Source organism: Cololabis saira, chromosome 18 (assembly GCF_033807715.1).
Source record: "Cololabis saira isolate AMF1-May2022 chromosome 18, fColSai1.1, whole genome shotgun sequence".
Classification (NCBI taxonomy): domain Eukaryota; kingdom Metazoa; phylum Chordata; class Actinopteri; order Beloniformes; family Belonidae; genus Cololabis; species Cololabis saira.
In genome coordinates, this window is record NC_084604.1 from 11,232,922 (window position 1) to 11,246,747 (window position 13,826).

The 13,826-nt window shown below is 42.8% G+C and overlaps 1 protein-coding gene across 5 annotated transcripts; it reads left to right on the plus strand.

The window, feature by feature from the left end:
- The first annotated feature begins 1,404 nt into the window (after positions 1 to 1,404).
- Positions 1,405 to 13,611, plus strand: tfap2b (transcription factor AP-2 beta). Of its 5 annotated transcripts, none has more exons than XM_061746470.1 (7): positions 1,405 to 1,540; positions 3,658 to 4,119; positions 5,238 to 5,331; positions 6,595 to 6,814; positions 7,081 to 7,199; positions 8,078 to 8,219; positions 11,717 to 13,611. In XM_061746470.1, exons 1-7 carry the CDS (start codon positions 1,493 to 1,495, stop codon positions 12,003 to 12,005), a joined length of 1,374 nt encoding a protein of 457 aa, XP_061602454.1. In that variant the 5' UTR covers positions 1,405 to 1,492; the 3' UTR covers positions 12,006 to 13,611. The 5 variants fall into 5 exon arrangements, with proteins under 5 accessions (XP_061602454.1, XP_061602455.1, XP_061602457.1 ...); XM_061746471.1 differs by having other exon boundaries at positions 5,241 to 5,331; XM_061746473.1 differs by having other exon boundaries at positions 5,277 to 5,331.
- Positions 13,612 to 13,826: the final 215 nt, after the last annotated feature.

Below are 13,826 nucleotides of genomic sequence, written 5' to 3' on the forward strand. Positions count from 1 at the left end.
AATTATTCTATTTTATTACAGATTTAAGTTTAGCTCTATTATTCTGATAAAAAGAAAGGAAAAAAGTAGCAGCAGTTATTTGTGACATATAAATAAAAGTGTCCACGCCACATGGATTTATTCCTAGAGACCAGAAACAACAAGTTGTGTAGTTCTATGACTGGAGGGGAAGAAATGCAGGACAAAAAGCAGCCAGTGATTTTGTTTTTTTTTAATTTAAAAACATGTCAAATTACAAGTGTTAACAGATATATTTGGGACAATGGTACAACCCTCCACTTCCAAATGCAGTTGATGACAAGAACGTTCAGCCCATGATGAACGCTATCTGACTCTTCATGTAAACTTTGATGCGGTCAAGCAGATGAATCAACAGTGAAATGTTAAAATCTAAAAAAAGAAGAAGAAGCTACATATGACACATAGATGCATATATCATATTTGATACATGCAAAATATAATATATATATATTTTGCATGAATAACATATATATATATATATATATATATATATATATATATATATATATATATATATATATATATATATATCATATACAAATAAAATATAGGCTATATGATAAAAACTAACTGCTGTCTGAACATACAGAACATCAGCAGCGAGTGTGTTTACATGATGTTTTTGTATAATCCAGGTTTTGTGACTTCCTCTGGTTTTGATCATTTTCTAGGAAAGAAAAAAGAGAGCTTGTTATGAACTATATGGTTGTATTTCTGTAGCACGCATGGTCATCAAGGTTTCTCGGTTACTGAGCATGTTTGTGCCCCTGTGTCTGCTCCCAACTCAGCCATCAGCTCCACACATCTGAAAGCAGAGAAAGATATGTGCATGTTCAACACATTGGATACTCAGAGATTTAGACCCTGGTTAACAGTGTTTATGGAAGATACACAAAAGCACAAAAATCCTGTGTTTATCTTATGGTATCTATTACTTAGTAGTAGTAATATTAGGTAATATATTACCTAATAGTCTTATTGTTTCTCCTATAGGAGAAACAATAAGGCTATTAGGCTATATTCCAATATAATAAAATCCTTAACTGCTATAAGTATTAAATAGGTTGTTTTTTTCCATCAGATTTGCTTAACTTTACGTTAAATTGCATCTTATACGTTAAAAAATAATTTGGGGGAAATATATCTATTTGTGTGGACAACAGAAACAGCTTTTGCGCCTCCTCGCATAAGTAATTGTATTGCAGAGATATACTGTATGATAAATAAAACATGCATCCTCAGAAGTTATCTGCTGCTCACCATGCTGATGCTGCACGGAGCAGCCTGCTGCTGTCATCACGCACGCAGCAGCTCTCTTCCACTGTAGCGGAGTCCTTGGAGGGGTTCCCCATTCACAAAGCTCGGCTGTGCAGAGGGCGGAGGGAGAGAGGGAGGGAGGAGAGAGAAAGAGAGTTGAGACATCCCTTCCTCACTTGGCTGCATTCGGTTTACCGACACCGGAGAAGCGACCATGCTGTGGAAACTAGTTGAGAATGTCAAGTATGAAGATATTTACGAGGTAACCTTACTATCCACTTTTTTGCGACTTGACGGGAAAAGCCTTGTCGACTTATGAGGCTTTATTTGGTGATATATTGCTAGATATTGTTAGATGGAGTGTTTTCCATGACGCATAAGGCCTGCGTGGTATTTTCGGTGATGTGACTGTGACTGTGAGTTGGAGGAAAACTTGTCAAATTATATATTTATCTTTATGGGAAAAATCGGATTCAAATGGGTGCAAATATTTTGAAGTGGCATATTGGTTTAACTTGGTGGCGTGCACTTTTGACTCAGCAGAATTAAATGGACAAAATATTTTTGGTTTCATAAGGAGTTCATATATATATATATATTATTTTCTTTCTCTTTCTATTTGTTTATATTTTAAATACAGGGCAAATGTTTGAATGAAACCGTTTTGAAGCGTTTTTAAACTTTGTTTTTGATTTTTTTTTATTGTTTTGTTGTGTGTTTATTTAATTGTTGTTGTTTTTATATATAATAGTGTTACTTGATAAATCAGTGCTGCTGCAAAAACACAACAAAATGGGCTCGATTTAGATTTCAAAATTCCAGCAAATGTGAGGAGCTCGGAGCAACGCCGGGTCAGAGCGGGCTGCTGAAGTGAAATATGTAAATGGCTTGGCTTTGATCCCATCACTAATTTTTTTTTTTTTAAGGGGGGGAAAGGGCTTTGGGAAAAGGAACTGGGAAGAGTTATGGATGCGCGGTGGAATGGTCCGCGGCTCGTGCTGAATGGAGCTCCAGCACAAAGCGAGGCCCCACGGCTGCTCGGCCCCACGGCTGCCCGGCCCTGCTGGAAGCCTCTTGTCTCGTGCCGCACATGGCTTTTTTCCCACGGCGCGAGGGAGGGGAGGCTGCAATGTTGTCAAACAAGTCTTCCAAAAGGACAAACCGATGCCATATATCACACGATGCGAAGAGTAATCTCTTCCTCAGACTCGTGACTCCATTCAAGCGCGCTCCCCTCGCGCCCTGGTGGCTCTCGTGCGCACTTGGCAAAGCAGGAGAAAGGCAGCTTTGAATATTTAGTAGCCCAGTGTTAACATGGACAGGTTGGGAAATAGTGAGTGTTTCTGGGGCTGATTAGAGAACATCTGAAAAGGAATGACATGTATCTCAAATAAAAGTCCACGTTTTGCATCGACTGAGAGCGCATAGCGCGTCTCATGGTGGAAGGTTATAACGGGTTAATTACGACCAAATGAACTTTAAAGCACCACCGTTTATATACTTTTTACATCAACATCTGTTTGCATTGAAACTGTTCGTGCAAAAACGTATCGTGGAAAGAAAGCGTGCTTTACTGTGTCTGATTTTGCCACTGAGGGGCCCCCGACACACCATGCCGGTGACGGGGAGCTCCTCGCGGATCCTGGGTGCCCTTCTTCGTTTTCTCCTGCGAGAGATACTCCTCTTTTCATCCCCTGCTGTTCCAGCCTCGTTTGTGCTCTCCACTGAATTTAAACGTCACTCACGGTTGCGCGAGAGGCTTCACGCTCCATGTGTTGCCAGTCCCCTGCCTGGCGCGCATTAATATTCCTGTAAGTCTCAGTCATGAATAACAATTACACCGTATAGCGAGGGTAGAGGCGGGGGCTCGGAGCTCTCAGTCAGAGCGGCGGCAGCTCCGGGCGCAGGAAGGTTCTGTGAGGACTTCTGGAACGGGCCTGCCTGCAGATACAAAAGCGCTGCTTTGACCTGGAATGCATTTGCCAGTCTCGGTCCAACACCCTCTTTCCCGACCTGTAATTTCCCCGCGAGCCTTCCAGTAAGACCAGCAGAGGGTTTACAGATGTTAGTTCACTCTTACTCCAATGCGGTGAGTTTTTCCTGCTATGGCTGCGTATTTCTGAATGTGTTTGCTCAGAACGGTTTCCGATGTGGATGTTGCTGGAAGGTTTTAGTTGTGAGAGAGTTTGGAATAAGCTGCAACATCTTCCTCCAGGCTTTTGTGTATTTTGGTCCAGGAGTTTCAGCGCCAGTTAGGCTACTTTGGCTGCATCCCCCAGAGGCAGAATAATAAATGCATCATGACTGTAAGCTTCTGTGTGGTTTCATTCTCAGTTCCAGTTTTAGCTGACATTTTCTGTTCCCCCTCCCTTGTTAAAGGACCGCCATGACGGCGTCTCGAGCCACAGTTCGCGCCTGTCCCAGCTGGGCTCGGTGTCGCACGCAGGACCCTACTCCAGCGCGCCGCCGCTGTCTCATGCGCCTTCCTCCGACTTCCAGCCGCCGTACTTCCCCCCGCCGTACCAGCCGCTGGCGCACTACCAGAGCCAGGACCCGTACTCGCACGTCAGCGACCCGTACTCCCTGAACTCGCTGCACCAGAGCCAGCAGGGCGCATGGGGTGCGCGCCAGCGGCAGGACGCCGCGGGGGACCGGATGGAGAGCTCGGCCCTGCTGGCGCAGCCGCGGGCCTCCCTGCCGCAGCTGTCCGGGCTGGACCCGCGCAGGGACTACGGCGGCGTGCGGCGGCCCGACGTGCTGCTGCACTCCGCGCACCCGGGACTGGAGCCCGGCATGGGGGACGGACTGCTGCACGGGCTGCACGGCATGGACGATGTGCAGGTGAGAGCCGCAGCTGGGAGCTGCAGGGGTTCAAAAATACCCTCAATTTAGGATTTATCAATAAGGCTACAGCCTATATACTTCTGAAAAATATATTTCTAAAAATATATATTTTTAACCACAGGCACATGCAAGAACGCCAGAGTATTTGCTGAGAATTATTATTTCTGCAGTCTGTAGGCTACTCTGTGATTTTTACCATATGCACTGAGAACTGAAATTTTCTTTCAACACATGTAGCAAATAAAACCTAAACAAAATAATATTAATTTCCAACATATAGACGTTTGATAAGGCTTTAGGACATGAGGCCGGCAGGTCCCTCGGGGCGGGACTGTCGCATGGAGCCTGAACGTGATGATGGCCCACAGCTACACAAGTATCCCCAGGCAGCCGGACCACTCTCCTCAATGACACAGTGAATTAGTGAATGAAGCATAATGGAGGGAATTTTGACCCAAATTTGCCAAAGTTACTGTCATCTAATAAATTATACTTAAAACATATATTTGAAAGCAGAAAAGTCTTGAAACACTGATCGAGCATTATAACTTCATATTTAGCTCTATTTCTTAAGGCAGTCGGCTTATTTCTGAACAGCAACTGAAAATGTTAAAATAATAATTAAAGAAGGTATGTCATTTGTTTCATTGTTTTATTTTATTAATCAACAGCAGGACTAAAATAGCTCAGCTCTGTGGGATTTCATCTCCCCCTCGGGGCACAACCATCATAACTTATCATTTAACACGATCGATTCTGCTTTTTGGCTTTTATATTAATTTATTAAGTCCTTTGTTTTCACGCGTTTTTTATATTTTAGAATTTAAAGCTCGGATGACAAAACCAAGTCTTATGAGATTATTTTATTTATATAAATGTTATAGGCTAATGCTTTAAAACAGTGGAAACAGTTTACATTGTTTGATTTTTTTCCTTTTAAAAAAAAGAGAAAATGATGTATTTACGTCCTATACTTTTCGAGGCGATAACTTTATTCTGTACGACGTATTTTGTTGGATTGTGCAGCTGAATTGTCATCTAAGTCTGTGTGACTGAGTCAAACAAAGTTGGTCTATTCTTTATCATTGTTTTCGAATGTCACATTTTGCATGAAGCAGGCTGGGAATGATTCGTATTTACCTTGGTTCCTACAGACCATTGATGACACCAACGGAACAAACATACTGGATCAATCAGTGATTAAAAAAGGTACAGACACACACTCACATGCAACATAATAAACACAATTATTACATTTATTAACATGACAAAATATTTGAAATTAAGAAATCATCCCTCGTGCCCTAATGGCCCAGAAGGCCATGAACTGGATATGTTTTGGGGGGCAGTCCTGCAGGATATCGTGATTTTGGGGTGCAGGATGAGGAATTTAAGGGAGTTGGGGACCCCGGATCATTGAGTCCCTGCATTGTGTCGCTGACAGGCTGGCGCGCTGATGATGTGCGCTGATTTAGTTACGGGATGTTGAGTGACTGATCTCCCCGCGGGGCATTTAAGCCGCTGATGTAATAAATGGCACCGCTCACGGAGATCTCGTGAGCTCGTTTAGAGCTAATCTGCGGTATTATCCCCCGTGGAGCCATCAAAACCCCTCCTCGCGCTGGCCCTTACGCGCGCATCCAAGAGGACGGCGTTGCTGGCTGGATGTGCTGGCTGCTTCTTTTTGCGCCATTAACACGAGCATTAACACGAGCATTAACACGCAGGGTGAATGAGGACTCCGCGTTACCGGTGGGAACTAAACCGGCCGTGGAGAGAAGACTGGGAGGTGGTTAATGCGATTTGAGAATGCGAGCCAATCAACAATCGATAATATATAATGAGAACGTCGCGCGACATTAAATAACAGCCAAGGCCCGGCACGTGGGCGCATCATTAGGCCGGTGTTCTGCCAATTTCTGCTACCTGCCGAGAAATGCTACTTTGTGGTTCTGCGCATGCGCACACTCGATTTTCAAAGTTTGATTACCACGCTAAATTGATAATATAGGATGTTGAGTATTTGATCCTTAAAAAATACACTACCCATGACATGAATCGCATTACACTTTGTGAACATTATACGATAAAGAGGGGGGAAAAAACAATTCTATAGCGCTTTATTTGATACTCATTCAGTCATTGGCCTTTATTTAGCCAGGAAGATTATTAAGAACACATTCTTATTTACAATGACGGCCTGGCAAGCGACAAGGACCACTTGGGGGAAAAGGAAGTGGGCTTAGGGAGTAAAACACAGTAAAATTGTAGCTCTACAAAGGTAGAAAACCATTAGGGAGCATTTTTGGCAAAGCAGCAGAAATTGGCAGAACACCGGGGTCGCCCTCTGCTTACGTCTTACCGGGACGGTTTGCAACTTCTTAAAGAGGGTCCTGAAACTGTCCCGTGTTTGTTGAACCGTGCCAGGTGAGACACGCACTCACGTTTGCCTGTCACCTCATTGCTCCGCAGTCCCCATGCCGCCCAAGAACATGGGCTCCCTGATGCTGGGGAAGGACGGCCTGATCGGCGGGGTGACCGTCAACATCAACGAGGTGTTCTGCTCGGTCCCGGGACGCCTGTCGCTGCTCAGCTCCACCTCCAAGTACAAAGTGACCGTAGGGGAGGTGCAGAGGAGACTCTCCCCGCCCGAGTGCCTCAACGCCTCCTTGTTGGGGGGCGTGTTGAGAAGGTAGGACTGCAGGATCACGAATAGAAACATATGATATTGTGGTTTGGCTGAATATAGGAACAGCTGCTAATTGCACTGACTGCCCCATGACAAGGAATTAGTGTTTTCTCATTTGCCACCAGGATTTTACTTAATGTCAAACTGTAACTCATAGGCTATCTTCAAACCTGCCATCAAATAAATATTATTTTCTCTGACATCTTATTCTAAGTGTTTGGAAACATGTGTTGTCTATCAAAAATCGAATTCAGTTCCTTTTCCCACAGAGCAAAGTCTAAAAATGGTGGGAAGTGTCTGCGGGAAAAGCTGGAGAAGATCGGGCTGAATCTACCTGCCGGGAGGCGCAAAGCTGCCAATGTCACTTTACTAACATCTCTAGTAGAAGGTGACTGATCCACGACTTTGTTTTCATGATTATTGTATGTAGCAAACAGTGCACGTTTCTTTTTCTTCTTAATCCAGCTCTGCATTCCTAGTGTCAATAAAGGGACGTTTTTATTTTTAGCTCAGGGAGTTAACCTGCCATCTAATGATGGACGTCTATATTAGGCTCCAAATTAAATGAGGCATATCATCTGCTCATGGAAGTTCATGAACTGCAGGTTTGTCTCCCAGTATTTATGGAACTGCTATAAGATACAGCTATTACAATACAATAAAAATAGATACACCCAGCAATTTGACAGTATGGTAGGATACAGGCTGAGAAAACCGTCTTGAATGGCACAATTGTTTTTGTTATTTTGGACAGATGCCCTTTTTATCTGGGGGAAAAAAATCCCTTCAAATATAATTTTCTCCTCATTAAACCGAAGACTACCAGGACAGACCAGCTAAAGAGCTCTAATAATAGAAACAATGGGCCATCATATAAATAAATATATATAAAATATAATCAAAATTGGCACTATTTTTTGATGTTTGGCGGATGTATACACTCATGTGAAGAGCAGAAAAATGCGGCTCCTTTCTTAAAAAAAATATATATATAGCCTATATTAACATTTTCAGTTGCTGTTCAGAAATAAACCAGCTGCCTTAAGAAATTCGAAGCTATTGTCATTTTTAAATATATGATGATACAACAGTTTAACGATTTTCGCACTGCTTCAGAGGGAAAAGGAGACCGTGTGGAGAGAGCCAGTATAATAGGTTTTATTTTATGTACGCAATGAAAAACATACTTGGTAAAAAATCAGCATTGGCCTTAGTGCGTTGGTTGTGTGTGTTGTACTTGTCTGGACTAACCACCGTCCTGTGCAGGTGAGGCGGTCCACCTGGCCCGGGATTTCGGTTACATCTGCGAGACGGAGTTTCCCACCAAAGCCGTGAGCGAGTACCTGAACCGGCAGCACGCAGATCCCACCGAGCTGCACACGCGGAAAAACATGCTGCTGGCCACGAAGTGAGTTCCTGCACCATCTGATTATACAGCACTTCCTAGTCCTATCCTCTGCGCAGAGAAAGGTGGGAGAGCCATAAAACAAGAGAGTCCATAAAAAGAGGTCCATAAAATAAGCAGTGAAATTTTAGGAAACAACAAAGATAATAAATACCAAGGGAACCCCTAAATATTTCCACCTTTTATAGTGATGCACCAAGATTTATATATTACTGTGGGAACATTTTTGCTATTATGGTGGTTTGGTTTAAATTTACATGAGACATACACATATGGCTTGATTTTTATATAGAGCACTTCTCTTTTATAAATTGGATTATTTGAGATGAATTAAATTCTTGGGAATTAAGCCTATTTTCAATTAAATGTCCTGGGGGTTTTGACCCCCCCACCCACCCTCAAAAAAAAAAAAAAAAAAAAGAAAAAAAAAAATGCCTAGAGGGTGCTAGTCTTTTCTTAACTATGGGCTTTACTCTGTATCATGCACAGTCTGCTCTGCCACAGTCAACATTGCTTTGACATTTGGAAAGGAAAGTGGGATTTTCTTAATGAAACCCACTTAACTCAATATGGATCCAACCTGTAATGAAAAAGCTAATGGAAAGAAATTGCCTCTTCAAAATATGATCACATTTGAATTCAATTTACGCATGCAAGAAGTGACTAGAAATCCATATTAAAACCACAAATCGTATAACAACTAAAAACTAGCAAGACATCAATTTTCACCTTTTGACTTTGATATAATATATTTTAGAACATGCGACGTGAGGTGTATCCAGTGTTATCCCATCAGTGTGTTTGCACAAATGAGCTTCCTTACAAGCTTTAGCCGACAGATACAAGTCAGATTGGAATACCAAACAAAACTAGGCTTCTCATATGTCTGTGACCTAACTTCTGGCCTCAAAAAGTCAATTTTACAGATACTTCTTGGCAAGATACTGATATTGATACCATTGTATGGCTGTTAAACTGTGGAATTGAGTTCAGGATGACATGATTAGCCTTCAGCAATGGAGCAAGGTATTATTATTTTATTTAATACAGCAGGACAGGAGCAGGAATATATGGCACGCTTGCATTTATATTTGAGCAATCAATTATATTTTTATGAGCTATTTGTCCATTTCTAATTCTAAACTGTTGTCTTCCCAAATGCAACGACTGTAAATCATCTAACAAAGATCCTTGCAGAAAGCTTGTATTTTTAGCTTGCATAAATAGTGCTGTCTGCTGGCCTTCACTGCGTAATCCATCTGCCAGTGTGCTGTGTTTGCGTGGAACAGTATGCACAGCATGTTTGGCGTTGGATGTTTGATGCTCAGATTCAAACCTGTTCCAATAGTGTGCACTGGTGCTGCCTGTTAGAAATTCATTATTTAGCAGTGGAGTGTTTCAAGTCATCAGAAAACAACAGCGAGAGCCTTGAGTGTAGCCCCGGGTGGCGGCTTCTCCTCTCTACTCCCCTAACCCCAGCTGGGCTCGGCCTGCACTGCCTGTCACTCATCTGCTGAAGCTCTGCCCTTGGGCCGCTTTCACGTTTTGTCTGTGTGTGTGTTTGTGTGCTGGAATATAAATTGTGGGCCTAAAACCAGAAGATGATTTGCAGAGATATAACAAGGAGAACAGGGTGAAAGGTGGTTTTCTTTTACTGCTGCATTTTAAGGTGAAAACTGTACCGCAAAATGAAGATCTGTGGGAAAAAAAAACAACTTTATTTTAGGAGGTACACAGTTGTTTTTTGACGTGAGGGCCTTACCTGAGTCTTAAATCAGGCTGGTTATTTTGTCCATTATTTAAATTTGTTCCTTTGAAATGATCTTCTTCTTTATGCTATATGGTTTTAATTTTCGGTTTCAGACAATTTATCTATTTTAAATAAAATGATATTTTATTGACCTTTAGTTTAAGTTGAAAGGAGCCAAATCAACAGCATTTTTTTTAACCTTAAAACACAGACATGGAAAGATACCACGAGACTTGTTAAAATAAAATTCAAATTAATTTTGCAGTGATTGGCTTCAATTTAGTCAAGCAGAGGTGAACTGTTTTTAAAGGAAAAATTTCAGACATTTTAAACCTTAAAAGTGTTTTAATTTTACAATGCTGAGGTGCACGTCTGACTCTTCTTTGCTTTCTCAAGTTTTTCTAATTTATTCTTTAATGGTTGTTTTCTAAAGGCATTCTGTTAAACACAAGGAATTATATGAAAGGTAAAGTCAGGGAAAGATTTCAAAAAATATAACTGACCTCTGGTGGAAAAGCACATTTAGATGTACTGAATGCTACAATGGTCAACATTCGCAAAAGGAAAAGCATTTGCATGGAAATGTGTCATTATGTCAAACAGGATCCAGGCTCAAAAGGTTTTTTTCCCCTTTAATTTCATACAGAAACTGTAGAAGAGAAATGTCCTTTTTTCTGTATGAAAAAATCAGTTTGAACACTGTCAGTGAGGAGTATTATACAGTTAAAAACTAGTTTAACATCTTACTGTGCGTGATATGAGCTGATGCAACGAGCTGAGAGTTTCCCCTTCTGCTGGAAAAGCAGGTGAAGTCGATTTACCTCCAGGAGCTGCTGAGCTACCTGCAAGAATTTCATCAGTCTGAGTTAGAGGAGTGCTCTGAGTGCTGCTTTAGAGCCTGTCCCAGCTTGATAACAATGCAGCTCACTCTGTTATCCCTGTGTGCACTGTACTGCCTTCAGAAAGCAACATCAGTTAGCCAAGTGCTGTTTGTGTGTTGATCTGAGATCAACTTTAATAGAAAAAAAAACATCAGTTCTTTCATATATATATATATTGCATTGTTACTTTGTTGCCGAAATCCTTCATTTCTGTAAATCTGCCCTCAGTTATAAAAGCGCACAAAAAAACTGGAAAGAAAATTGAGGGAGATTAAAGACTTATCTTTTTTCATGATGGTGAAGCTCGACATTTTGAGAATGTAATAAGATGTTGTTTCCTTACCTTCAACGTACTTCATTAAAAAGGTTGTGTTCAGTGGCTTCAAAGATGTTGGAGGAATATCTGCATCTATTGCAGAAACTCCCTCCCAGCAACCCCCATCCCTCAGCACTCTACCCACAGACGCATCTCAGCAGGATGTTGACATTGCCAAAGCTGATTTCCAAAGCTTTGCTTGGGAGAATTACGTCATTTATTCTCTAACCGAGGAGATTGTGCTTTGAGTCATTGGCAAAATGCAGCATTATGTTATTATGAATTCCCTTTAAAAAATGGCAGTAATCAAATTGAAAATCAAATTATTAGCTACAAAGATTTCAGAGTCTCTATGAAGTCCTGGGCCCTGGAGGATGTTGTCCTTCATTTGATTGATACATTTCAGAATCGTACATTTCGTGTCCGTCTTACTCTTGATAAGATTCTGAAGGAAATGCTTATTAAACAGTCGGCCATAAATTTAAGGACACCAAACTGTGATCACTTTGTGGAAACTTCTTCCTGATGTCTCGTTGTGCTTTTGTCCCCGCAGACAGCTGTGTAAGGAGTTCACAGACCTGCTGGCCCAGGACAGGACTCCCCTGGGCAACTCAAGGCCCAGCCCAATCCTGGAGCCTGGCATCCAGAGCTGCCTCTCCCACTTCTCCTTCATCACGCATGGCTTCGGCTCACCCGCCATCTGCGCCGCACTCACCGCCCTGCAGAACTACCTCACCGAGGCTCTCAAAGGACTCGACAAGATGTTTCTCAACAACCCTCCCAACAACCGGCACGGGGATGGGAACAAGGTCGGCGACAAAGACGAGAAGCAACGGAAATGAAGCATGTACAGGAGGGGAGTGACGACGACGAGCTGAGAGGGAGGCCGACGCACACAGACAGAGGCGTTACACCGTTTCTTCTAGCTTTACACCACTGCGACTGACCTGCCGCACTCAAGGCTGAGGTGGAGAGGGAGGACGGGGAAGGCTTGGTAGAGAGAAAACAGCAGAGGAAGACACCCGTGGGCCAGTGTCAGAGAGCACAGAGGGATTTTTCATCTGTGTTGCATTCTTTTCATTCCCCTGAGGACATGGTGGTTACTGTGCTACATCCATTTCGCTCCCCCCGCCCTGCATCCTGTGAGACTGAGATGCTGTGAGCAGCCAGCAGACAACATTGTGTCCGTGTGCCTGAGTGAGTGTATGTGAGTGTATGTGTGTGTGTATGTGTGTGCTTGTGTTTGTCTTCGCACAGAAAAAGCATTGCAGGTTTGGAGTTTGGCTGATGAGCATTCTATCTGTGAAACAGGTTTGCCTGGTTATTTAACACAAGTAAGAGGAGGAACCGTGTTAATTTATGTGTGTAAATATTTATTTATATTAATTTAAATGGATGGTTGTGTAAATAGGTGCGCCAGCTTTTTTGGAGTAGGCCTATTTATCTGTGATTTGACCTTTGTGAGCCAGTGGGGGGGGGGGCAGGATTCGTCCAGTGTTTTTCTGTTCTTATAGAGCTGTTGTCATGGTGCTGATGATGGGTAGACATGCTTCTAATTGTCCAGTGATTTCATTTCTATCATATTGATAATAAACCATGTGTTTTATTATGGGAGGTGTGAAGCCTGCGCCTTTTCTCCAAAGAAGTTCTCCAGTAGTCTGATTAAAGGTCGGGGGTCAACTCATGTTCAGTTCATTCCATTTGAAATTACTTATTTCATTTAATATTAATGAACACTTGTACCTGAAATAGTTGAAGGTTTGAAAGAAGAAAAAAATAAGCTCCAGAAAACATTTGTCACTGTTGACTGTGATATTCAATTAGATGGGTCAAACTCCAGAGACCTGCAGGCATCCTTGTTTAGTAATTCTGATTAATGAAATGTTTGCTGTAGGCTCCAACGTGAAAACATAGGTTCACCAAATCGGCCAATGAAGGTATGAGGTATGCCATGCGGTTTATTATTTAGTTGCAGCAGTAAATTTCTTAAAAATAACTTTGAAAAACAGATTTGAAAACAGCGTTCCAGATATTTCACATGGTAAAGTACTCTATTTGACCTGATGTTTTTACTGTCAAAGAGATAAACCAGAAACTGGCTTAAGCTGTATTAAAACGCCTCAACTAAATTAAATTTAAAGGGCAGGATTAGAGTAAAAAAGAATCCCCAATAATAATAGTTTTACTTTCACTTAGGCTCTATGTAGGGATGGGAGGTGTACAAAGCCCGGGCAGGAGCGCGCCCCTCATACAGATGCGCGCCTCTCATACAGAAGCGCGCCCCTCATACAGATGCGCGCCCCTCACACAGAAGTGCGCCCCTCATATGCGCGCCCCTCATACAGATGCGCGCCCCTCATACAGATGCGCGCCCCTCATACAGATGCGCGCTCCTCATACAGATGCGCTCTTGCACCATGATGGATGCGCTCTTATTCCAGCAGGATAATTGGCTGCATTTTCCAGCCAGTAAGGCCTCGTTTCAGAGAGGCTTCTCCGTGTCACGGGCGCGGAGGAGGGGGCGTCCAGCCCCGGTCCTCGCGGAGGGGGGGGGGGGGCGGCCAACCCCGCGCCGCGGGGCCGCTTCTGCTGCTGCGGTGGGGATCCACCGCCGGTGCGCTAATGACGAGCGCGCCAGAGACAGCGACACGCGGAGTGAGCCG

Coding starts and splice junctions, on each gene's coding strand:
- tfap2b (XM_061746470.1), top strand. CDS start 1,493: ATGCTGTGGAAACTAGTTGAGAATGTCAAGTATGAAGATATTTACGAG. Junction 1,541..3,657: donor AGTATGAAGATATTTACGAG/GTAACCTTACTA, acceptor CCCTTGTTAAAG/GACCGCCATGACGGCGTCTC. Junction 6,815..7,080: donor TTGGGGGGCGTGTTGAGAAG/GTAGGACTGCAG, acceptor CTTTTCCCACAG/AGCAAAGTCTAAAAATGGTG.